Below are 23,782 nucleotides of genomic sequence, written 5' to 3' on the forward strand. Positions count from 1 at the left end.
TCTGGGCCCTCCTCTGTCCATTGAGACTCTGTGCTTTTCCTGGTTACCAATGGACTCATGCTTTCCCAGGAGTTTAGTGGAGCTGAGGCCCTGCTGAGGGTCCCTGTGGGATTCAGAGCCTTCCTCATAGTCACAGTCCTGTACAGGCCCTTCTCTGGGTTTTATTAACTATTTTCCCCCAGGCACTCAGTGGAGCTCCTAGACTTTCCCAGGGTCTCAGTGGTTTCTGAAGAGTATCAAATGGGGCTCAGGACCTTGCCTGGGGACTGAGTGGGACTCATGGTCAACCCCAGGGTCTCAGTTGGTCTCAGGGATTCTCCCCCCTCTCTCGGGGTTATTCCCAGATTCCCAGTGGAGCTCAGTGCCATTCCCAGGGTCACGTGCATGTTCAAGGCCTTCCCCAGCATCACACTGAGGTTCACGGCCTTCCCCAGGGTTAGTGTTGCTCAGGGCCTCCCCCCCAGGCTTACTGATGCTCGGTCCTCTTCCAGGGTCCCCGTGGTGCTCCCAGTCTTCCCCAAAGACTTAAGGTTTACATGTCCTTCCTCGTGTTAGAGACACTAGGGAACCACAAGGAAGCAAACACATGCTCAGAAGCTGATCAACAAGGCCAAGTTCACTTCGGGTGAAGTCATGCGGCCAGGCAAGGTCTGACAAGCAAGCAAACTGGACGGGCGGCCCACCTGTTTTACCCCTGAAGCAGCACTGCCTGCTGCTCTGATAGGAGGTGCTCGGGTTTACAGTCTACGGGATTGGATAATTCTAATGTTAGGGAGGGCAAAGGGACTATCTACAGTTAAAATGGCTACACTTGGATACAGTTTGGGAAGCTCAACATTGTTACAATTGTATCAATTAAGGCTAAACACTATATTCTGAAAATGGACCACAGACCTCCTATTTTTCACAAGTCCCCCCTCCTTTTTCTTTTCATACCTTTTGATTTTATTTTCATCTGTTTTCTTGTACCCTTTGGTACTGCCATTCATTCTAGACACATTAAACTTTTAAGGCGGAAACCACCCATGGTAATATGCTCTCCCCCTTTTCGCTGTTTGGATAACCATCCTGGTTGTTAGGAGCACTTGGTAGGGTTCTTTTTCAGCTCAGTTGAAGCTTATATTCTTTCCAGGTTTGGATTAAAACCAAGTCACCAGATGGAAGTGATGAATTGCAGACTCCAAAGGAGGAGTCTGAGCAGCAGTCCATAATAATCACACCAGGAAAAGGAAAAAAACCAGCAGACAGATCAAGTTCACTTGTGCAGGAGGTTAGGAAGGCTTGTAGTTTCACATTGACTCAGAACAATCTTTGACTGACGGAGCTTTCTGTGATATTTATCAGGCACTCCTGTATAAAAACACTTCCTTTATAACCTCTCAGTTTTACTTACTTTCGGGAGAACTGACACAGAAGGACATCTATATTGACAATAAAAGAACCATTATCCTGTCTTTTAAATGCCCACGTATGGTTGTGATTTGGTTACACTCTCCTGCCAGGTGTTTAAGACCAAGTTGGTCAAAATCGACCTTTTTCCTATTTACTGTTAGGGTCAGCTGGGGTTTGTCAGGGATCACTCTTGGGGACATGTGGGAACCCTCTCTCGACTCCTTTAGCTTCTCCTCTAGTAGCTGTGCCATCTGCCAGGATGGATCAAGGTCTCGCTGACCCCATGTGGCTTCCCGTTATCCTCTCCAGTGACCCTTCTCTTTGCAGAGTGTGCACTGGTTCACTTCCTGTTCTCTAGGGTCCTCTCAACACCCCTGATTGAGAAGTCAGGTGACTCACCAGAGTTGCAGGGCCCTCAGAGATATCCTGTTGTTCCCTGGATCCTGGCTGACCTTAGAGGACAAGGACCAAAATATTGACATTTTTTTCCTTGGCCATTTTATTACTTTCCTTTGTCTTTTAAACATCTAGCAGGTCATTTTCACCAGTCTTGAAGTAGGAGTTCTGGGCTTTAACTTTAGTGTCTATAATTTGTTGGGGTCAGTATTAGAATTGGAAGTCAGCATTACATCCTATCTGTCCTATAGATGATGGCTTCTTGTCTCAAATTAATTCTGGTTGTTCTATTAGAAGCAGTGCTTCTGCAAAACACTAACAGGGAAGAGTTATAAAGTTTACAAGGAAAATACTAAAGGAAGTTAACAAGATCACAAACACATTCAGTTTGTATAATAGCTATGAACCAAGAAAAATAATTTTTACCCAAACCTTTACTTAGCTATATATTATATCCTCTGTTTGAGATCACAGTAACCTTTACAATAAAAAAAAATCTTTTGAACAAACTTTAAATGAGCTTAATTCTAGAATACTTTGGAGCCATTCTCATATGAAATAAGGTGAGAGGCAGAATCTTATTTCAGGTTAGGCTGGGTTCTTGACAAATCTTAGGTAAAATGCTCTATTTCTTTTTTCTTTCTTTTTGGGGGGAGGGGGTGCTGGGGGTTGAACTCAGGGGCACTCTACCACTGAGCCACATCCCCAGCCCTATTTTGTATTTTTATTTAGAGACAGGGTCTCACTGAGTTGCTTAATGCCTCACTTTTGCTGAGGCTGACTTTGAACTTGCAGTTCTCCTGTCTCAGCCTCCCAAGCCACCGGGATTACAGGCATGTGCCACCATGCCTGGCCAAAGTGCTCTACTTCTGATCTTTGCCCCTTTCTTAAATATTATTTCACAATGTTCTCATGTATTATTCCTGAATCTATATGAATATCGGTTAACAAAATACAACATTAAAAATGAAGCATGAATTAAACATAAAGGCCAAGAGAGCTCTTAACTTAAACAAATCAGACTCTCCTTATTATCTTCCAAAAATACACTTAAATTTCCATCTCAGAGTCAAGAGTAACACAAAATTATTTGTACGACTTATTAATAACGAGTTACTTTTATCCAGTTACAATACATGACATAAATACCCACCAACTTGATTATTTCTATATAAACCTAAAGGCAACTAATGTTACAGACAATTTTAATTGGAGAACACCAATTTGGTAAGATGCTCTCCTAAGCTTTAAATTTTAAAAGGTTGTACACTTGAAGAACCTGAATTCATCTGACAAACAGAGAAGCCAGTTATGGCTAGGGTCACTAAGTTTAACTTTTACATTAAAACTTAGACAAGGCTCAAACAGCTCTCAGATGTATTCATAATAGTTGTTTACTTAACCAGTTTCAAAGTAATCATTTAAAAGACTTTAAAACAGGTACAAATGTTAATCCCCTTGAGCCTTAGTTTCCCTAATAAAACCTAGCAGAAACAAAAAATTATCTTGACAAATAAGACCAGATCAATGTTTTAAGAATTTTTAATTGTTTATAAACATAATGAATTAGCATATTAAAAGTTGACCTTAGATAAAAAGCCCTTAAATAACTTTGATTACTAATCACATGCATGAATTTTTTGAGATTTTCCTTCCACAAACCTCTTGCAACTTATTTAGACATCCTACAACTTGTTCACCATACAAAATCCTGAAACATTTCTTTTTCCTTTTAATTTTCCATGCTGAAATATATTTCCATACCTATTACTTTCTTTTCTTTTAATTTTTTTTTTGTTTTAATTAGTTAAACATGATAGTAGAATGCATTTAAATATGATCATGTCATACTAGACTAAGGTGCCAAAAACATTTACTAGAGAAAAGATAGCCTATTCAACAAATGGTGCTGGCAAAACTGGAAATCCCTATGTAGCATGTCGCATTCCCGGTGACTAAAACACACAGGGTCACTCCAGGGGAACTGGGCTGCACAAAATAGCCACACAAGAGACAGAGATACCTTTTTCTTTGGGGTCCTATGATAGCTCCTCTGACCTTAAGGGTCCACAGAAAGAGAGAGAGAGAGCAAGTGCATGCTGACCCCTTTTATTGAGGAGAAGCCACTCAAATGAGGCAAGGGGTCAGGTTTCAGGGGGCTGAGTCTAGCTTCATGATGTCTGCTGTCAGCAGGTTGACTGACATCTAGGAAGGCCACAACCAAGGGCAGAGTAAGAGAAGAGGACACACAAAGGTGTTTCCATGGAACATTCTATCCCAAACAGGACAAGGGTTAATATCACAAAGGAACAGGTGAGCATAGCTCGACCCATGGGGCTGCAGAAAGACACGCATAAGCATGAAGACACATTCTGCTACATTTTTCGACTTTCAAGATTGAGGCCACCTTCTACAGCCACTTTGATGTGGCCAGATCATGGGAAGTGACCAACAGAGCCTCACCAATCAGGAAAGGAAAATGCTGATCACATAGCGCGAGGGCCTCCCACAGTAGCAAAATGAAATTAAACCTCTGTCTCTCACCCTGCACAAAACTCAACTCAAAGTGGATCAAAGACTTAGGCACTAGAACAGAGACCCTGTGCTCCTAAAATGCAAAAAGTAAAAATCAGGAATTAATAAATGGGATGGATTCAAATTTAAAAGCTTTTTTCTCTGCGAAGGAAACAATTAGTAAAGTGAGGAGAGAGCCTACAGATTGGGAGAAAATCTTCACCACATGCACCTCCAGTAAAGCATTAATCTCTAGGATATATAAAGAACTCAAAAAACTTAACACCAAAAAAACAAATAACCCAATCAATAAAGGGCTAAGGAACTGAACAGACACTTCACAGAAGAAGAAATACAACTGATGAACAAATATATGAGAAAGTGTTCAACATCTCTAGCAATTACAGAAATGCAAATCAAAACTACTCAAAGATTTTATCTCACTCCTTTCAGAATGACAATCATCAAGAATACAGATAACAATTAATGTTGGCAAGGATGTGGTGAAAAAGACACACTCATACATTGCTGGTGGGACTGCAAATTGGTATGACCACTATGGAAAGCAGTATGGAGATTCCTCAGAAACTGGGAATGGAACCACCATTTGATCCAGCTATTCCACTCCTTGGTTTATATCCAAAGGACTAAAATCAGCATACTATAGTGACACAGCCACATCAATGTTTATAGAAGCTCAATTCACAGTAGCTAGACTATGGAACCAACCTAGATGTCCCTCAATAGATGAATGAATAAAGAAAATGTGGTATATATACTCAATGGAATATTACTCAGATTAAGAAGACTAAAATTATAGCATTTGCCAGTAAATGGTTGGAGTTGGAGAATATTATGTTAAGCGAAATAAGCCAATCCCACAAAACCAAAGGCCGAATGTTTTCTCTAATATGTGGATGCTAATTCACAATAAGGCAGGGTTACTAGGGAAGAATAGCGTTATGTTAGATTAGATAGAAGGAAGTGATGGGAGGGAAGGGAGGGGATGGGGAATAGGAAGAACACAGACATTATTACTCTGTGGATCTATGTGACTGCATGACCAATACGATTCTGCAACATGTACACTCAGAAAGATGAGAAATTATATCCCATCTATGTTTGATATATCAAAGGGCATAAATGCATTCTAGTGTGCCATAAACCCAGACAAACCTGTTATTTTCTTATATCAGTTGCTGACAGTGAGAAAGACCCTTACCTGTTCAAGCCCAAAGAATGGGCTGAGACACAGGGTAACAGCAAATGTAAGGCTTTCCTTTAATGATGGTCTTGAACGATTGGGTGCCTATAGGTCAGGGACACACAAATTGGGTACAACCAGCATTCTATCCTCTAGAGCACAATATCCCTCCCCTGTTCCTCTTTGGCTGAGTACAATGGGGTGTACAATCTTCCAGAATGTCCCCAGGATTTTACTGTCTCCTGTTGGGCTATTTAAAGAAATCAACCTTAAGTCGTCCCCACCTCCTTTGGTTCTCTTGTGGTGGAAAAGCCCTGGCTTGAGGACACTTTGGCATGTGCACAGTTTACCTCTGGTGGTCAGATGGGCCCCTTCCTTCTCACCCCTCTCTGTCAGGGGCTGTGACTCTTACCCCATTGTCAACCTGCTTGTCACTTTCCCCTCCACTGCCTTTCTCACATCCCAAGTCATTTTACATTTACAGCTAAATATTGTATTCTGAAAACGGCTCACTGAACTTTCCATTCTCACACTGAGTCTGTCTTAAATTGACATTCTGAAGCAATCCTTATGAAATTCTGAATCACTCCTTTTTAATAAGATGAAATGCTTTACTCTTTTCATAGTACTTTAATCAAAGTAGAGCTGAAACTTTCTGTGCTGTTTGCATACAGAATCATGCCTGTTAGAATCGTAACTTTCAGTAATCTTGCTTTTAGGTTAAGACCCAGAAAGAAGCAATCTTAAACATTGTTTTTTCATTTACCAATTTATAAAAACACATTTAATAAACCCAAACCTTACATAACGCAAGAAGCCAAGAATATTGATTCTATACTCAGTTGATTTTTAAGTATATTAACTTTGCAAATTAATCTCTTCTAACAAATACATTTAGGAAGATAAATCCCATTTGGGTAAAAATGAATTTACCCATTTCTAACTTAGGTTACCCATGAAAACCAAGACCTCAAACAAGTCTAGTTAATACTCTAAGTCAGTAACTCCTGCCAAAGAAAAGTACTTGGAAGCAATAGACATTGCCCTTTAAATAATTTATAGAAATAATGCTCTCTTGATTGTTTTGCTACCTAGAAAACCTGTGGGTTAATAATCATAAAGATATCTTTATTCATATCCATTTAACCAATTTAAGTCATGTGAACTGAAAGGCATTTGGATCCACCCTGGTGTTTGTTTAATTTATAAATGTTCATTTATCTATAGCTAATTTTGACACCATGAAAACAATATAGACATATGCATATATGTAGACACAACATACAAGACTCAGGTGTTCATGGATAAACATAAAACAGACAGGAGACAAGGATTTGTAGCTTTTTACTGAGTTTTAAATTCCTACAGGTAGAAGGTAAAAGAACTATTAGTTAACCCTTTAGAAATAAAAACAGAGCCTATCACAGATTTTTTTTAAAGAGAGAGAGAGAGAGAGTATGTTTTTAATATTTAATTTTTTATTTTTCAGTGACACAACATCTTTATTTTTATGTGGTGCTGAGGATCAAACCCAGCGCCCCGTGCATGCCAGGCGAGCGTGCTACCGCTAGAGCCACATCCCCAGCCCAATCACAGATTTTTACAGGATGGCTCAGACCTGGGAACACCCCATACTTTCCACTATCCTTCCATGAACTAGGCCTAGAATTTTCCCGGGAGATTTCTGTACACCCCAAACTCTCTGCATACTCAATGAGTACACATAAAACAGCAGCGTGTCATTATTTTTGGTTTCTTCCCCCTTTTGTCCTAAGATTATCTCAGATCCTAGGGCTATCTGGGGAATTCAGTGTCTTTTCCCCCGATGGCACCCTCTTCTCTAGACTGGAGTTGTTTTCCTAGAGGGTCAAACCTCCCACTGGTGGTCTCTTGCTCTACCCACCACCCCCATCCCACTGTCCTGGGTGAAGTCTCATGTTTCTGAATAGAGGTTCAACTACCCTTTGGGGAAGTTTCTGGCACTCACATCTCAGTCACACTCACATGACCTCTGGATGTCCCCATCCCAAGGAAGTACTTCTTTCTCCAGAATAGGTTTTTCTACTTTGGTCTGTGCATGTCGTTACCTAGGCACCTTGGTACTTGCTAGGGCTCTCTCCCTGGGCTAAAATCAGGTTTTGATATTGGGTTTGTGGTCAACCCCAGGGATTGTGGGTATCACCTCACTCTGAGGCCATGGCAACAAGGAGATGCCCCTCCTCTGAGGAGGAAGTCCCCGTGAGCTCCTACGTGATGGACGGATGCCCAGACGGGGTGCCAAAATTGTTAGAGACATGAGGGCACCCCAAGGAATCAAACACGCGCTCAGAAGCAGCTCAGCAAGGAAAACCGCTTCTGCAGAAGGGCATGCTGCCAAACTAAGTCTTAAGCAGACTTGGGTGGGCGGTTCACCTGCTTTTATCCCCAATGCAGCACTGTCTCTGCTCTGATGGAGGAGCTTAGAGTTACAATCTACATGACTGGCTAATTTTAAAGTAGGGGAAGGCTATAGTTAAATGGCTATGCTTAGACATAAGCTGGGAAGCTCAAAATGCCTATGATTGGATCTGACATCTCAACTAAGGCTCAATACCATACTCTGAAAATGAACCACTGGACTTTCTATTTCACACACTGGGCACTCGGTGGAACTCAGCATCATTCGTAGGGTCACAGTGCTGCTCAGGGCCTCCCTCTGAGACTTAATGAGGCTCAGGGTCTTCCACAGGGTCTCAGTGGAGATCAGGCCCCAGTGTCACAGTAGTCCTCGGGCCCTTCTCAACTGTGGTAGTGGGGCGCAGGGCCTTCTCAGGAGTCACAGCATTGTCCAGGGCCTCTCTCATGGTCATGTTGATGCTCAGGCCTTTCCAGGGTCACAGTGGTGCTTAGGTTCTTCCCCAAGTCTGAGTGGTTTCATGGGCTTCGTAGACATTCAGTGGAGCCCAGGGTCATTCCTAGGTATGCAGTGTCACCTGAGTGATGCTCACATCATCCTAGTGTCACAGTGGTTCTCAAGGCTTTCTGAAGTGTGGGAGTGGGCTCCAGGGCCTTCCTCAGAATCCAGGTAGTGCTTAGGGATTTTCCCAGACTCTAAATGAATCCATCACTCTCCTGAGGAACTCAGTGGAGCTCTTAGACACTCTCAGGGTCTTGGTAGATTGACTTCAGAACGGTCCCAGGGTTTTCATGGGATCTCATGCACTTGCCTGGGGACTCAGTGGGACTCACAGACATCCTGGGGTCTCAGTTTGTCTCGGGGCTTTTCACAGTGTCTCGGTGGTGTTCCAGTATTTCAGCGGAGCTCAGAAACGTCCTCTAGTGCGCACTGGGTTGAGGACCTGCACGGGTGAATCTGAGGGCCTTTCCCAGTCCTCAGTGGAGCTCAGCACCGTTCCCAGGGTCACCTTGATCCTCAGAGCCTTCCCCAGAGTTTTATTGAGGCTCGGGGTTTTTCCCAGGGTTACGGGGGTGTTCAGGGCCTACCCCGGGTTCTTAGTGAGCCTCAGGGTCTTTCCCACTGTACCTGTCAGGCTCAGGACCTTCCCCCAGATTGTATATGTGCTCAGGCTTTCCCTAGGGCCTAGTTGGGGATCAGAACCTTCCGTGGAGTGCTGTTGGAAGACCTTCCCCAGGATTTCACTGGGTCTCAGGGCTGTCTACAGAATCTTAGTGGGGATCAGAATTGTCCTCGGTGTTTCTGTGAGATAATGGCTTTCAGTAGAGTCTCAGCGGCTCCATGGCCTTCACTGGGGTCTAAATTGTGTTCAGAACATATCCCAGTGCCTTACCGAGTCTCCATGTTTTCCAGGTAAGCAATTGGGCTGATGGTATTTCCAAGTTTTCTAGTGGGGATGAGGACCTTACCCAGGGTCTCAGTGGGATCCAGGGTCTTTCCCAGGGTCACAGTCATGCACAGGGTATTTCTCAAATTTTAGTATTCATACTGCTTTCCCCAAGCACTCAGTGGGATAAAAATTCCCTGTGCCTCAGTGGTTCCAGAACATTCCCCACATTCTTGATGGGCCTCAGGCCTTGCCTAGAGATCGAGTGGGATTCATAGCCGACCCCAGGATCTCAGCTTGTCTCGGGGACTTTCAAGGTCTACAAGTGGTTTTCCCAGAGCCTCGGTGGGACTCAGAAACTTCCCCACGTACAAACTGGGTTCAGGGCCTACAAGAGGAATTCAGTGAATCCCAGGGCCTTGTCCGGTTCTCAGTGGAGCTCAGTGCATCCCAGGACACACTGGTACTTATTGCCTTACCCCGTGTTTATGGGGCTCAGCACCTTCCCCAGTTTCTCGGTGGATCTCACAGCCTTCCCCGGGGGCCTCAGGCAGGTTCAGGGCCTTCCCCAAGTGTGCATAGGAGATTGGGGCATTTTCTAGGGTCTCCGTAGGGATCAGAACCTTTCCCCCCCGAGTATCCTTGGGGCTCAGGGCCTTCCCCAGGGTCTCAGTAGTTCTCAGAGCCCTGTCCAGCATTTCAGTTGTAATTAGGGCCTCTCCAGGGTGCATTGGGGCTAAGGTCTTTCTCAAGGGACCCACTGGGTTCAGGGCCTTCCTCGGAGTCTCTGTGGGGCCCAATTCTCTTCCCACTGTCTCAGTGAGCTCAGATCCTTCCAGGTGTTCTCAGTGGGGCTCGGGGCCAAGCACAAGGTCTTAGGGGAGCTCATGGTCTTTCTCATAGTTCAGTGGGTCAAGGGTTTTCCCAAGGATCTCTCTGGGATCAGATTTACCACCAAACCTCTATCAGAATCGGGGCTTTCACTGGGGTCTCTGAGGGGCTCACAGCTTTCAACAGGGTCTTATTGTTTCTACAAATCTTCTCCAAGTTCTCAGTGGGCCTATGGGCCTTTCCCAGGGTCTCTTTCTGGCTTAGGGTTTTTCCCAGGGTCTCACTAGGGCTCAAGGTCTTTCCCAGAGTGGAGTTCAGAGACCTCTCCAAGGTCTCCTTGTGTCTCATGGTCTTTGGGGGTGTCTACCTTGTATCAGGACCTTCCCTTGTGTCTTACTGGGCTCAGTGCCATACCCAGGGTTTCAGTGAGGTCCTCATGGGGCTCAGGTACATGTCCAGAGTCTCAGTGGGGGCTCGAGGACTTCTCAGGGTCTCACTGAGACTCAGGGACTACCTAAGTCTCTCAATGGAGTTGAGGGCCTTGAGTCTCAGGGTTTACCCAGAGTTTCAGTGGGACTCAGGGCTGTCCACAGATTCTCAGTGGGGCTTGGATTCTTACCTAGTGTCTCTGTGGTGATTAGGGCCCTTAACTGAGTCTCTGTCCAAGCGCAGGGACTTCCCCAGGGTTCCAGCATATTCAGTGCCTTTTTTATGCTCTCGGTGGAGTTCAAGGTCTTCCCCCAGATTCTCAGTGACAGTTTCCAGGTTCTACACGGGGCTAAGGGCCTTGTCCTGGGTCTCAATGAATCTCATAGTCTTTCCCTGGGATCAGGGCCTTCCTCAGGGTCTCCATGGGGTTCAGAGTCTTTCCCAGGTCCTCAGTGAGGCTCAAGGCCTTCCCAGGGTCTCAGTGGGATTCACTATCTTCCCCAGAGATTCGAGGGATTCAGGACATTCCCCCAAACTCTTTCTGATCTCTGTGGGTATCTCAGCTGAATCAGGTCCTTCCCCGGGTCTCACTGGGGCTCAGGTCTTTCCCTAAATTCCCTCGAACTTCACGGCCTTTTCCAGAGACTCAGTGGGGCTCAGTGTTACCTCCAGACTCTCCTTAGGGCTCAGAATCTTTTAGATGTTCTCAGAAGGACTTAGGGCCTTCCCCAGGTTCTCAATGGGGCTCAGAGTCTTCAACGTCTCTGTGGATCTCATGATATTGGTGGGTGTCTACCTTGTATCAAGCCCTTCCTCAGAGATTCAGGAGGGATCAGTGGTATATGCAGAGTCTCAGTGGGGCTCAAAGACAGCCCCAAGGGCTAGCTGGATTCAGGGCCTTACCTGGGGCCTCAGTGAAACTCACAGCCTTTCCCAGGATCCCAGTGAAGGTGACAAATTCCCCCAGAGTTTCAGTGTGGCTCAGGGCTAAAATCTATAGGATCTCATTGGGGCTTAAATTTTTACTCAGTGTCTCTGGGGCTCAGAGCCTTTCATAGGGTCTCAGTGTCTTCTTGAGGTTCAGGGATTCTCAGGTTCTTAATGGTGTTCAGGAGATTCCCCAGGGTCTGACTGGGGCTCAGGGTCTTCCCCAGGGTCTCAGTGGGCTCAGTGCCATCCTGAGAGTCTCAGTGGTAACCAGGGTCTTCCCCATGATCTCTGGGGGCTCAGCCTCTCCCCAGAGTCTCAGTGGTGCTGAGTTTCTTTCAGGATCCACATGAAGGTCTCAGTGGTACTCAGGACTTCACTAAAACCTCAGTGGTACTCGGGGTCTTTCACGGGTTCTCAAGAGGGCTCAGAGCCTTCGCAGTCTCAGTGGGGCTCATGTGTTTTCTGCAGGTCTCAGTGGGGTACAGGGACTTCTTCAAGGATCCACTGCATTCAGGGCCTTCAGAGTTGTTTCAGTGAGTCTTGGTGCTTTCCCCAGGTTCTTAGTGGAGCTCAGCCCCACTCCCCAGGTCACAGTTGTGCTCAGGGCCTTTCCCAGGGTCTTAGTAGGTCTCCAGGCCTTCCCTGATGTCCAAGTGGCTTTCATGGCCTTTCACAAGTTCTCTGTGGGGCCTGTGGCTCTCCAGTGTCTCACCTGGCTTCATAACCTTCCCCAGAATTTCAGTGGGGCTGGCAACCAATGCCCAGGTCTCACTGGTACTCAAAGGCTTGCCCCTGGTGACAATGGGATTTAAGGCCTTTCCCATGGTCTCCGTGAGACTTAGGGCCTTCCCCAGTGTTTCAAGGGGCTGATGGCCTATCCAAGGTCTTTCCACAGTCCTCGGGGGGCTCCGAGTCTTCTCCAGATTCAAATGAACTCATGCTCTCCCAGGGTCTAGGTGGGACTCCTTGTCCCCCGATCCCCCGAGTTTTAGGAGGGCTTAGGGCTTTCCCCAGCGTCTCACTGGGCCTCGGAGCCTTCCCCGGGACATCAGTGGGGCTCATTTCCTTCCCTGGGTCTGTTGGGAGCCTAAGGTTTTCCCCTGTGTCTAATTGTCCCTGCAGTCTTTTGGAAATTGTTGTGCACTACCCTGGGGCTCGTGGGAAGTGGAAGCTGGTGGTTGGACACAGAGTCAGTACTGAAGGGGCAGCTGATTGGGAACAGCCAGAGAGGGCTGGGAGACCTTTCCAGGAGGGCTTTAAGGGTGAGTGGGGCTTCCCAGGCTGTTGTCCTCAGAGCTTAACACAGGGTCCTGGCTGGGTCTGGCGGGGCACCTGGAGGAAGTGAGCAGAGACTTGGAGACTCGCTGGTGTCCCCTGCCGCCCCATAGGAAGCACAGAGCAGGCCACTCACAGGAAGGCCTGGCCTGCACTCTTCAAGGACAGAAGTGGGGTGGGATGGGGCCTGGCTGGCTTGGCCTGGAGGATGATGGGCCTCTAGCTGCAGGCAAGGCCCAGGCCCTGCTGGGTTGGTGGGGGGCATCCCAGGGCCCACAGGCCACCGCCTTTGTGGAGACTGAGGCTGGGAGGGTGTGCCTCGAGCAGTCCAGCTAAACCCTTCCCATCAGCATGCATTTGGGGGACATCATGGAGTCTCCTCTTAGCCCCAGGGTCCTGCTCTGTGGTGAGGGCACTCCTTTCACAGGGATGGGGACCCCTCTCCCTCTATCCCTGGGCCTGGTCGTTCTCAAGGGCTAGAACTCCCACACAGGCAAAGAGGGTCTGGTCTGCAGCCCATACCAGGGACCACTCAAGCTGTGGATCCTACTTCCTTCCTGGGCCCAGGGACTTCCTTCTCCTACCTCCTGGTCCCCACCTTTGCTGCCACCTCTTGGAGGTGGAGCAACTCATCCAGGGCCTTATTCAACCCTCCTAGGGCTGCCAGGGAGCTTGGAAATCAAAGAGGCCTTGGGGTGGTCAGGGAAATGAGGCCAGGGTTGGTCCTGCCTGGCCTGGGGTCCCCGGGGAAGTAGAGCTAGACCAGGAGGGACTCTCAAGCAAGGCCAGGGACACAGAGGCAAGGCAGCACAGAGAGACCTTTCCTTTATTGGGATGATGAGCAGAATGCAGACGGCATTAGGGGCAAGGTGACAAGCAAGGCCGCCTCTTGGCCCTGGAGCACAGGTGGTGGCAGCAAGACAGGACCTCACAGGACATACAGCAGTCATGGTGCTGAGGAGCAGGTGGGTCAGCAGGGAGCCGGGGTGACAGGGGGGTGGGTTCTGGGTGGTCAAGACCCAGCCCTTTATGTGGGCCTGAGCTCAGGGACAGGGCAGGAGCTGGCAGAGACTGAAGGGGCCAGGAGACTCCAGGGCAGGCCTGCTGAGGTCGTGGGTCATGCACCACGCACCTAGCTGATGGCACTCAATGCGTGGGTCAGGGTGTGCAGCTCATCCTGGACACCCTCCAGCGAGCGACGGATGGTGTGGGGACTGTCCAGCACATCGATGGCCATCGTGTATGGGTCAAACTTCACAGAGAAGGGGCGCTGGATTCGAGAGGCATAGCCCCTGGGGAGGGAAGTCAGAGTTGGGTGGACCCTCAGTCACCTGGTGAGCACCTGGAGGAGGCGTGGCAGGGCTGAGCAGCCAGGGGCGGGGTCTGCTGCCTCTGGAACAGCCCGGGACAGTGTGGGGTAGGGGCTGGCCAGGGATGAGCTTCCCCCCAAAGAGGGTTGGACCCAGGAAGTCCTGGTTGAGCCCCCAAAGCAACTGAGGCCTCCTCCAGGGCTGAGGTGAGATCCGGGCCAGGCACCTTCTCTAAGCAGTCCTCGGCCGGGAGTCCTCAGCCAAGAGAAATGCTAAGCCGGGCCTCCTCCTCAGGAAGCCTGCCCTGACCCAGCGCCCTGGAGTGCCCCTAAGTTATTATGGGACTCAGCCGTCCCTTCCCCAGGGCACAGAGCAGCTGGAGAAGCGAGCAGACCCTCGTCCACGGTGAGCCTGCAGGCTCTGCTTCCCCCTCTGGGACCCACTGTACCCCATCCCTCCAGGCTGCCATGCTCCCCACCACAGCCCCCAGCCACCTCTGCCCCCCGTCCCACCCTGAGGTGTCCCCCATCCCATCCCAGGTCCCCGCCGCTCCAGGCAGGAGGCTGGGAAGGCCCCCCGCTGCCTCCTCACAGAGCTCAGCCTCTGCCACGGCCTAGCAGGCGGCCCTGGCCCTGGCCCTGACTGGCCACACAGCAGCCTCACCCCAGGGGCTTCCCTCTCCCAGATTCCCTGGGGTTCTTCTCGGGGAGGGCACCCCTGCTGTGAGGGGAGGCTGTACCTGAGGGTGGCTTTTCTGCTCTGTGTCATGGGTTCAAAGCTGAGCCCTGATCACAGGAGAGATGAAGGCCTGGCTGGCAGGGGGCAGCCGGGGGCCTCACCCTGGCCTACCTGAGCTTCTCCTTGGCGTCACTGAAGCTCTCAGACACAAAATAGACCGGCTGGTAGGTCTGATCTTGATAGGGCTGCACAGCAGCAGCCTCAGGGTCGAAGGCCCGGATCTCAGGCTCCTCGGACAGGGAGTGCTGGAGTGCGAACGTGCGGTCAGCCGGCATGGGCACGTGCCCCACAGGTGTCCCCGCTGGCCACGCCCCAGGGCCCAAAGGGACCATGACCTGACTCCATGGTAGCTGTGGGTGTGGGCCCACCCCTTTCTCCCCAAGGATCCTCCAGAGGCCTGGGGACGGTGTGGGGTAGGGGCTGGCCAGGGATGAGCTTTCTCCCAAAGAGGGTTTGGCCAGGAAGTCCTGGTTGAGAGGTCCCACCCCCCTGGGAGCCTGGTGCCCCACTCTGTGCTGCTGCAGGGAGGGGGTCTCACCAGGAGTTCCCCGTAGGAGGACAGCAGCCCTGCGCCGTAGGCCTTCAGCTCCCCGTTCTGCCTGCACAGCCCGAACTCCACCGTGAACCAGTACAGCTGTGGGGAGGGCCGGAGCCAGCTGCCCTGGTGCCGCAGCCCCACGGGCCATGGCAACAGACAGAGGGGATCCGGGCCTCCCGCTCCCTGCCCTGTAGGGAAGAGACCCACCGTGGACAGCTTCTCGATTTCCTCATCTGAGGCTCCCAGGGATGCAAGGCCGATGTCCTGGGGGTGGGGAGTGGAGAGGCTCAGCCTGGCATGGGGCCAGGGCACAGGCAGTGGGGTGTCAGCTGCCCTTCTGGAGTCCCTCAGACACGGAATGCATACACTCTCCAGCCACCTTGGGCCCTGGGCTCACTGATCCTGCGTGGGCCAGCAGGTGGCAGAGCCCTGCACCTGAGCTCTGCCTGAGCCCTGCTCCCCTGGTGGTCTGTATACCCAGCAGGGCAGGGCCCTGGACACACCCCCACACGGTGGGGCGGAATGTGCCTGGCCCTGGCTGAGGCCCACACACACCTGGGAGAACTGTGCGAACGTGCGGTCAGCCAGCATGGGCACGTGCCCCAGCAGCTCGTGACAGCAGTCCCTGTGTGAGGGCAGGAGAGAAGGGGAGGGCTGGCTGGGCAGGCCAGCCCCTGCCCCGTCCTCCAGGCTGGCCACGGAGGGCTGGCTCAGGACCCCAGCCCCTCGGTGTCTCTGCCCCTGTTTGTACCCGGGCCTCCCCGCGGCCTCATGCAGGGGCTCAGAAGCATGGGCCGGGCCCTCCTGGCCTCGGGGGGTCACTCACGGCTCTGGCGAGTGCATGGGTGAGGAGGCGTGGCGGACGTACTGGGTGCACTGGAACACACGGAAGGCCAGGCTGGCCAGGAAGTCCCTGGCCGACAGAAGGCCAGCCACAGGCCGCAGCTGGAAGCCCGTCCGCTCTGCAAGGGACCACAGTCAGGGTTTGGGAGGCCAGCAGACGGACCCCGCCTCTCCCGCCTGGCCAGCCCCCAGCCCGCACCCTTCAGGAAGCGGGAAACGTCCTCCAGCTGGGGAATGCTGTCCTCGCGGTAGCCGCTGAAGCGCTCCAGCAGCCGGAAGGCTTCCAGGTGCTCGCGGCAGGCGTGGGTGGCGTACAGGCCCCTCAGGGTGCTGTAGACCTCCTTCCTGCAAGCCCCGCGGCTCAGGGCCCACCAGGCCACCACGGCCCCTAGGCTCTGCCCATTCCTGGGGACCCACTCCACAGTCCCTCCTGTGGCCACTCCGTCCACTCCCCACAGCCTCTCTGCCACTGGGTGGGGATTTTGCTGTTGGCTTTGGGAAATTCAGGGGGCCTGGGGCAGGGAGGACATCCCTGGAGATAACGATATTCCAGGCCAAGGCTGGAAGTCCCTCCTCCACCTGGCCTTAATCTGCCATGCCTCACCAGTGTCCTAGAGGCAGCCCTCACGCACAGGAGCTGTCTCCCTGGCTCTCCTCGAGCCCGGCCCTGCCCGTTCCCAGCCAGCTGTGGGGGTCTCACCAGGTGGCAATCTCCTCGGCTGTGTACTCCACGCGGGGAATGGGTTCACCACTGTTGGGGGGTCAGCTGTCAGCCACGGCCCCCTGCCCCAGGGAGGGGAAATGGGGGGGCATGACAGGAGCCCTGCGCGGAGTGCAGTGAAGCCTGGGGGCGGTGGACAGGGTGTGCCGGGCTGTGCCGCCTGTGTGGTCTGGGAGGCTGGGATCTGAGGACAGGGCCAGTGGCCACCTTGGAGCAGTATAAAGTGGACGGCCAAATAGGCAAGTGCAAAGCCCTGGAGCAGAGTGTCTGGGAGCTCGACCCCAAGTGGCAGGTACAGTGGCCGCGAGGTGAAGAGATGGGTACCAAGGTGCTCCCCCAGGGCTGGCGGGGGCGCAGCTGGGGTCTGGGTGCAGGGCCCTTACTGCTTGTACTGGAAGGCGATCTCGGCAATCAGCTTCCGGCGCTGGCGGTACACCTGGTCCGAGAAGCCCTGAGGGCGTCGGGAACAAGCACCAGTCAGGAAGTTGTCCGCCCTCCCCGCCCCCTAAGCCAGCCAGCACACAGAGCTGTCTGGGGCCAGTGGGGGTACATAACCACCCCACCGGCAATGGGGTGGACACCGTCCAGGCAGGAGGACTTGGGCACTGCTCACCGGATGGTCCAAGTCCAAGTCAGGATCAAACTTGGTGACCAGGTGGTGACACTTGTCCAGCTCCGACACCTTCCTTGGGAACCATGGGACTTCACAGAAGACAGAGCAAAAGGGCCAGGTGAGCACAGTCTTCCGCGGACTCCCTCACCCTGAATGCGTCCTCTCCTGGGGACCTCCTGCCAGGCAGAGTCTGCTGGGCTGTGATGTGGGGGTCCTGGAGGAGGCCCCAGGCCTGGATGTGACTAGGAGGCAGAAGTGGGGGAGGGCTGCAGCCAGGGGCAGGTGGCCACTACCTGTTGCCCTGCAGGGGCCTCCGCCCCTCACACCTCAAAGCCATTTGGTTGGACCCAAGGACAGACAGCTGGCCTCACCCTTGTCCTCCCCGGCACTGCGCACATCATCTGACACCCGGCGCACGGAGCTGAGCAGGGCCGCCAGGTCCCCGCTGGGCACTTCAAAGCGCACAAAGTACTCCAGGTGAGGGCTCTCTGCCCGTGGCCTCTGGGCTGGCCGGGTCTCCAGGTGATGGATCTTGGCTTCAAATGTCTTTAAGAGTAAAAGCAAGAAAAGAAAGTAGGGAGACACAGAGATGGAGAGACACAGGGTAGAGACAGAGATGGGGAGAGACAGGGTAGAGACAGAGATGGGGAGACACAAGGTAGAGAGAGATGGGGAGACACAGGGTAGAGAGAGATGGGGAGATACAGGATAAAGACAGAGATGGGGAGACACAGTGTAGAGACAGAGATGGAGAGACACAGGGTAGAGACAGAGATGGGGAGAGAGAGGGTAGAGACAGAGATGGGGAGACACAGGGTAGAGACAGAGATGGAGAGACACAGGATAAAGACAGAGATGGGGAGACACAGTGTAGAGACAGAGATGGAGGGACACAGGGTAGAGACAGAGATGGGGAGAGAGAGGGTAGAGACAGAGATGGGGAGACACGGGGTAGAGACAGAGATGGAGAGACACAGGGTAGAGAGAGAGATGGAGAGACACAGGATAAAGACAGAGATGGGGAGACACAGTGTAGAGACAGAGATGGAGAGACACAGGGTAGAGACAGAGATGGGGAGAGAGAGGGTAGAGACAGAGATGGAGGGACACAGGGTAGAGAGAGATGGGGAGACACAGGGTAGAGACAGAGATGGAGAGACACAGGGTAGAGACAGAGATGGGGAGAGAGAGGGTAGAGACAGAGATGGAGGGACACAGGGTAGAGAGAGATGGGGAGACACAGGGTAGAGACAGAGATGGAGAGACACAGTGTAGAGACAGAGATGGAGAGACACAGGGTAGAGACAGAGATGGAGAGACACAGGGTAGAGACAGAGATGGGGAGACACAGGGTAGAGACACAGAAATGGAGACAGAGATGGAGAGACAGAGATGGAAACAGGTAGAGAGACAGAGGTGCAGACAGTGGGGGCGGGGGAGATGGAGCGATGGAGGGGGAGCGGGCCGGGTGGGCTCCCGGGGAGGGGGCACTCACAGGAGACTGTCTCCCAGACTTCTGTGAGGCTCCTACTCCCTGGTCAGGGCTTGCTCGAAAACTGGTTTCTCTCTAAAAGTCCCCCCAGGAGCCTTCACAGCTGTGACCTTGACCCCACTTCCAGATGACCTTGCCTGTGTGTCCCAAGGCCATGCCCAGACAGCCTGACTCCCGGGCTGCTGGTGGAAGGACTGCCTCCCTGGTGGCCTCATCTGGGCGACCCCCATGCCCACGGCTGATGGGTGGGCCTGGACCCCACCAAGCAGAGGACCTGAGACTCAGGCCCCTGAGGATGACGGCTGAGCGTTCAGGGGCCTGGGGGACAGCGTCCTCCCACCCACCTCTCAGCATCCAGCAGCAACCTGGGGCCACATAGCAGCTCTGGGAGACCAGGGGACAAGGAGGCTGGCTCTCGTATCATTTGGGAGTTTCCCTGGAAGCCAGGTCACCCACCAGGACAGTAATACAATCCGCTACCACCTTAGCCACTGCCTCCAGGGACAGTTGGGGGACACCATGATCCCTGCCCCCACTTCCCAGGCACCCTGCTGGGGCCCCCTCTCATCCCACCCTGTGTGTGAGGTGTTGGGGGACGAGGGGAGCGGGGGGCCCAGGTGCTCCAGACTAGGCCTGGTCTCCTCACCTCTGTGGCCCTCGGGGACCTGGGCAGTCACGTTTCTGCCTCAGAGGGGACACAGACCATCCTCCCACTTGGCCCTGTCCACACACACCCACAGTGGTGAGCCCAGCCTGCCCCAGGGCACAGGCTTGCCACTGCCCTCACCTCAAACACCTTCACAGCCCGGGACAGCGAGCAGGGCTTGGTGCCCTTCAGGGAGAAGAGCAGGCTCAGCAGGGCCCTCCCATCCTTCTCCTTGAACGCCACGGCCTCCAGGGGGTCTCCGGGCTCCGAGGAGGCTGCTGCCGCCGCCGCCGCTGCCGCCGCTGCCGCCGCCTCCCGCTCCTTGCGGGCATCCTCGATGAGGCTCTGCCGCCGCCCGATGAAACGTGGGGACTGCAGGACAGGGACCCTGTGCATCTCCTCATCCTGGAGCCCCACCGACCCCACTCTCGGGGGCCCAGTCAGGCTGCACAGCCACACCCAGGAGCACGCCTCTGCACCCCTGCCTCTGCTGGGGTCGGCTGACCGGGGCCGCCCTCTCCAGGCTCCGCCTGCCCACAGGCAGCCGGGCTGGAGAGTGCTGGACACCATGGCAGAGTCAGGGTGAGAGGGCATTGGTGGGTGCCTGGCCATCGGCCTCTCAAGAGACTCTGTGTCACCCGTCCCCAGGACTGGCTCTCAGTGGACTCAGGACCTGCCTGTCCTGCTCCCCAGATGGTCAACCGCCAAGTCCCAGGAAGGAGTGCACAGTGTCCTTGGCTCAGGCAGGAGCACCCAGCCTCCGCCCAATGTGGGTCCTGTCCTTCCTCAGCCAAAACACGGGGTCAAGGCCCTTCCTCGCACCCTCATCTGGACAAGGTGCTTCTCCCCTCTCCTGACCCTCCCCCGCCAGGTCCCCACCACTGCAGCCTTCCCCGCTGGCCCCTCTCCTGGTCAACTCCTCGTTCTCCACCACCCCGCGGCTCCAGGGCAGGCTGCCTGTGTGCAGACACTTCCAACAGTCCCTGGGTCAGTGTGTCTGACCCCCTCCAGCCTGCCCAGGCCTGGACCGGGAGCCGTCAGCTCATCACTCAGAGCTGAGCTTCCGAGGAGCCCTGGGTCCCTGGCAGGAGTCTCCTCCCCAGTTCCCCGGGCCCTGGGCTTCCTCAGTGAGGCTCTGCCGCAGCCCATGGAAGTGGAGGGAGGGGCAGAGGCCCTCTCGTCCTGACTCAGGGGAGGGTTTTGCGGCCACAACCAGGGCCGCAGTCCCAGCCTGGGAAGAACCCATGAGGTTGGGTGGGCCCTGGAATCCCCGGGAAGAGGGAGTTGGCTGGAGACCTGGTAGCGGAGCTCTCTTGACCCAGCTTTCCCTGAGAAGTGCCTGGAGATTCAGTTTCTGGGAGACATTGAGGTCTCTGAGCAGAACCTGTCTTGGGTGAGCTGATGGTTCCGAGTCCCTAGGCTGAGAGCCCCAGACCGTCTCCTGCAGCAGAGCTTCCCAGCCGTGCGCCTTGCACCCCCTTACACTTGGGTGCCCAGGTGCCAGGCCTCCAGGGAGCAGACGCGTGGCAGGGGAGGAGGGCGGGTGGAGTGAGGGGAGGGCCAGGTCACACTGGCACCCAGAACCTGGGCCTGCACCCCTGTCTGCCTGGACCCCCACTGTGAGCTGCCGCCAGGACTGGGAATGGTCCTGGCCCCCTCCCACTGCAGGTGAGCCGCTGGTTTGCTGACGGGCAGCTGAGCAGAGAGGCTCGGTGTGTGCCGTGGCTGGCTCTGGGCTCCTCTGGCAACCCTGGCCGAGGGCAGTCATGGGGTTCCCTCCCAAGACCCCAAAGGGGGATTTTTTCCCAGTTCATGAAACGGGACCACAAACCTGGAGAGACTGGCACAGGGGAGACAGGCACTGTCCCACTCGGAGTCCAGCGGGACACAGCAGAGACACACACCAGGAAACAGGGACGGCTGCCACAGCTGGACCCACACCAACCCCGGGCACCCATCTGGCCTGGGGCTGCCCGTCACCCACGGGAGACAGAGGCTGCTCGGGCATCTGGTGCACTCTGGCCAACAGTCCAGGGCACTCCCCTTACCATGATAGCCTCTGCCTGCTTGGCGTCCAGCTCCGAGACGGCCCTTCGGAAGCCCTTGGGCTGCGGCGTGGTGGCGCTGGGTGTGGGCATGGTGTGGCGTGGTGGTCCAGGACTCTGTCTCCACAGCCCTTACGGGCGGCCTCTTAAAGGCTGAGCTGACGTCAAAGCCCCTCTGGGTCCTCCACCTCCCACCTCCCGCCTCCGCCTCCCTCTCGCTGCCTGCTGTGCCTGAGGGAGGCAGGGGTGGGCGCGGAGCGGGGGAGACGCAGGAGAAAGGGCTCTGTCCCATTAGATCTAATTGCCTCCATGTCGCAGGCACCTGCCTCTGAATCACCCTCAGTCCTGCAGCACATGGACCAGGGGTGGCTCACGCTCTGCAGGGGCAGGGGACAGCTGTGGTCCCCGCAGCCCCACACCCAGGGTGCATAGAAGATTCTTTACCAAATTTTCCCACAGGCCCAGGGTCATGTTTCCATCAGAGGCAACCTTCAGGCTTGGCGTCTGCCTGTGACCCCAGCCCTGCCTGCCCATTTGGCCCCGGTGCTGCCTCTGCGGTGTGGTCCAGTAGGCTGTGGAATGTCCCAGAAGGCCATCCCTCCAGTGTCTCTAAGGAGACAAAGCCCCCTTCACCTGATTCAGCCCTCCCCAAGTGCGCCAGGAGGGGATGCCCACCCACCGTGGCAGCCCCACCGCCCCCCTCCAGCCCCTGCCTCCCTAGGTCCCCTGCCACCCCTCCTCCTCTTGCAGGAAGGGCACCCTCCTTGGCACTGAGGGCCCTGGGCTCCCCACCCCTCCCCTGGGAGCTCCCACCGGCCGCCCCTTCTTTGGCCGGCCCTGGGGTGGCAGCACTGGAGCCAGCTTTCCACGGCACCCTCAAGACCTCGGCCAGTGGTCTCCTGCCCACCTCGTCCCGGCTGATATCCCCCTGCCCCACCTCCCCAGCCAGGCCTTCTGGGAAGGGCGTCCTCTCTCACTGGGGGCTAGCACAGGGTACCTCCTGACCCCTGGCTTGGCAGGCTCGGCAGCAGGGACGCCAAAGGCCAGCGCCCACCCTGAAAACAGCAGGTTGGAGAGAAGGAAGGCCGGCCAGGGGGGCCCTGGGCACCCAGCGTGCCACCCACAGCAGGATCCTGAAGCCTGGGCCCCTCCCCCCCCCCGCCACCTGGTGATACCCTGGGACCATCCACCCCCAGGGCAGCTCTGCCCCTCCAGGAACCACACTCTGTTCTTCACAGCCGCTGGCCTCCTCCCTCTCCAGTCCTCCTTCAGCAGGCCCTGGGACTGCCCCAGAGTGCTCAGCGTGACCCTCAGTGTGTCCCTGTCGCTGGGGCCCAGTGCTCAGTCAGTGCCCAGGAAGGTCCCCATACATAGCCCTCTGGGGGGAGGCTCTGGGCTGGGATACTCAGTGTGAAATGCCTGCCTCACCCCTTCACCTGGCAAGCTCCTATGCACCCCACAGAACCCAGTCCAGCTGCCATCCCCTCTGCAATGCCTACTCTTTCTTGCCATATTGACCGCCCACTCCTCTGCTCCCCTCTGTCCCTTGCTCCTCCCTAACTCCCTGGGGGCAGGAACCTGCTCTCCTGAACCCCCTCCTGTCTCCTGGTGCCCAGCACCAGCCCAGGCCTGTCTCACCTCCTAGACACTTTTCCCCAAGAAGCAGGAGTCCAGGGTTGGGCCAGAGTGGGCCTGGGACATGTGCCCCACCGGCATTGAAAGGGTCTGCCCTAGACACCCATGTCCCAGCTCTACCCCACGGTACAACTGAGGATCCACGCCCTGACCCCGGGCCCAGGGGTGGCCTGGCCTCTGTGCCAGCGCCCAGTCCTGCCTAAGCTCCGGAAGTCTCTCCTGCTCCCCTGGGAGCCCCGGAGGTCCGCTGCACCCCCTGGTGCACCGCTGGGGAATCCTCAGTGAGACAGGTCCAGGCAGGTCTGTCCTCAGTCCCGCCCCGACCTGCCCTGGCCAGGCCCGTTTGCTCAGGTGGCCCAGAGCAGGAGGCGACGGACCAACCAGCACCAAGCAGAAGGATCACGGCCCCCCTGCCGGATGTGGATTTAACCTTTCAGCAAATGTCTCT

The 23,782-nt window shown here is 54.3% G+C and overlaps 1 protein-coding gene across 3 annotated transcripts; it reads right to left on the reverse strand.

The window, feature by feature from the left end:
- Positions 1 to 13,566: 13,566 nt before the first annotated feature.
- Positions 13,567 to 22,261, reverse strand: Th (tyrosine hydroxylase). 3 transcript variants are annotated; one of them, XM_046445798.2, is made up of 13 exons: positions 21,703 to 22,261; positions 19,796 to 20,026; positions 17,888 to 18,062; positions 17,517 to 17,605; positions 17,287 to 17,354; positions 16,883 to 16,933; positions 16,382 to 16,527; positions 16,166 to 16,301; positions 15,895 to 15,964; positions 15,547 to 15,603; positions 15,340 to 15,435; positions 14,913 to 15,046; positions 13,567 to 14,045 (listed from the first exon to the last, which is right to left on the reverse strand). In XM_046445798.2, the coding sequence occupies exons 1-13, from the start codon at positions 21,790 to 21,792 to the stop codon at positions 13,886 to 13,888; spliced, it is 1,503 nt and encodes a 500-aa protein (XP_046301754.1). In that variant the 5' UTR covers positions 21,793 to 22,261; the 3' UTR covers positions 13,567 to 13,885. The 3 variants fall into 3 exon arrangements, with proteins under 3 accessions (XP_046301754.1, XP_046301752.1, XP_046301751.1); XM_046445796.2 differs by lacking the exon at positions 21,703 to 22,261 and having other exon boundaries at positions 19,796 to 20,422; XM_046445795.2 differs by lacking the exon at positions 21,703 to 22,261 and having other exon boundaries at positions 15,340 to 15,603; positions 19,796 to 20,422.
- Between the last annotated feature and the right edge of the window lie 1,521 nt (positions 22,262 to 23,782).

The sequence above is a fragment of the Marmota monax genome, unplaced genomic scaffold (genome assembly GCF_021218885.2).
Source record: "Marmota monax isolate L192 unplaced genomic scaffold, Marmota_monax_Labrador192_F-V1.1 WCK01_AAM20220418_F8-fsc00038, whole genome shotgun sequence".
Lineage (NCBI taxonomy): Eukaryota > Metazoa > Chordata > Mammalia > Rodentia > Sciuridae > Marmota > Marmota monax.

Bases quoted from the DNA above. Each gene is read 5' to 3' on its own strand.
- Th (XM_046445795.2), bottom strand. From the start codon at position 20,266: ATGGCCAGGCACCCACCAATGCCCTCTCACCCTGACTCTGCCATGGTG. The intron at 16,528-16,882 runs GTGAGACCCCCA...CGGGGCTTGCAG, and splicing joins GCCGAGGAGATTGCCACCTG to GAAGGAGGTCTACAGCACCC. The intron at 15,604-15,894 runs GTGTGTGTGGGC...CCCCACCCCCAG, and splicing joins CGTTCGCACAGTTCTCCCAG to GACATCGGCCTTGCATCCCT.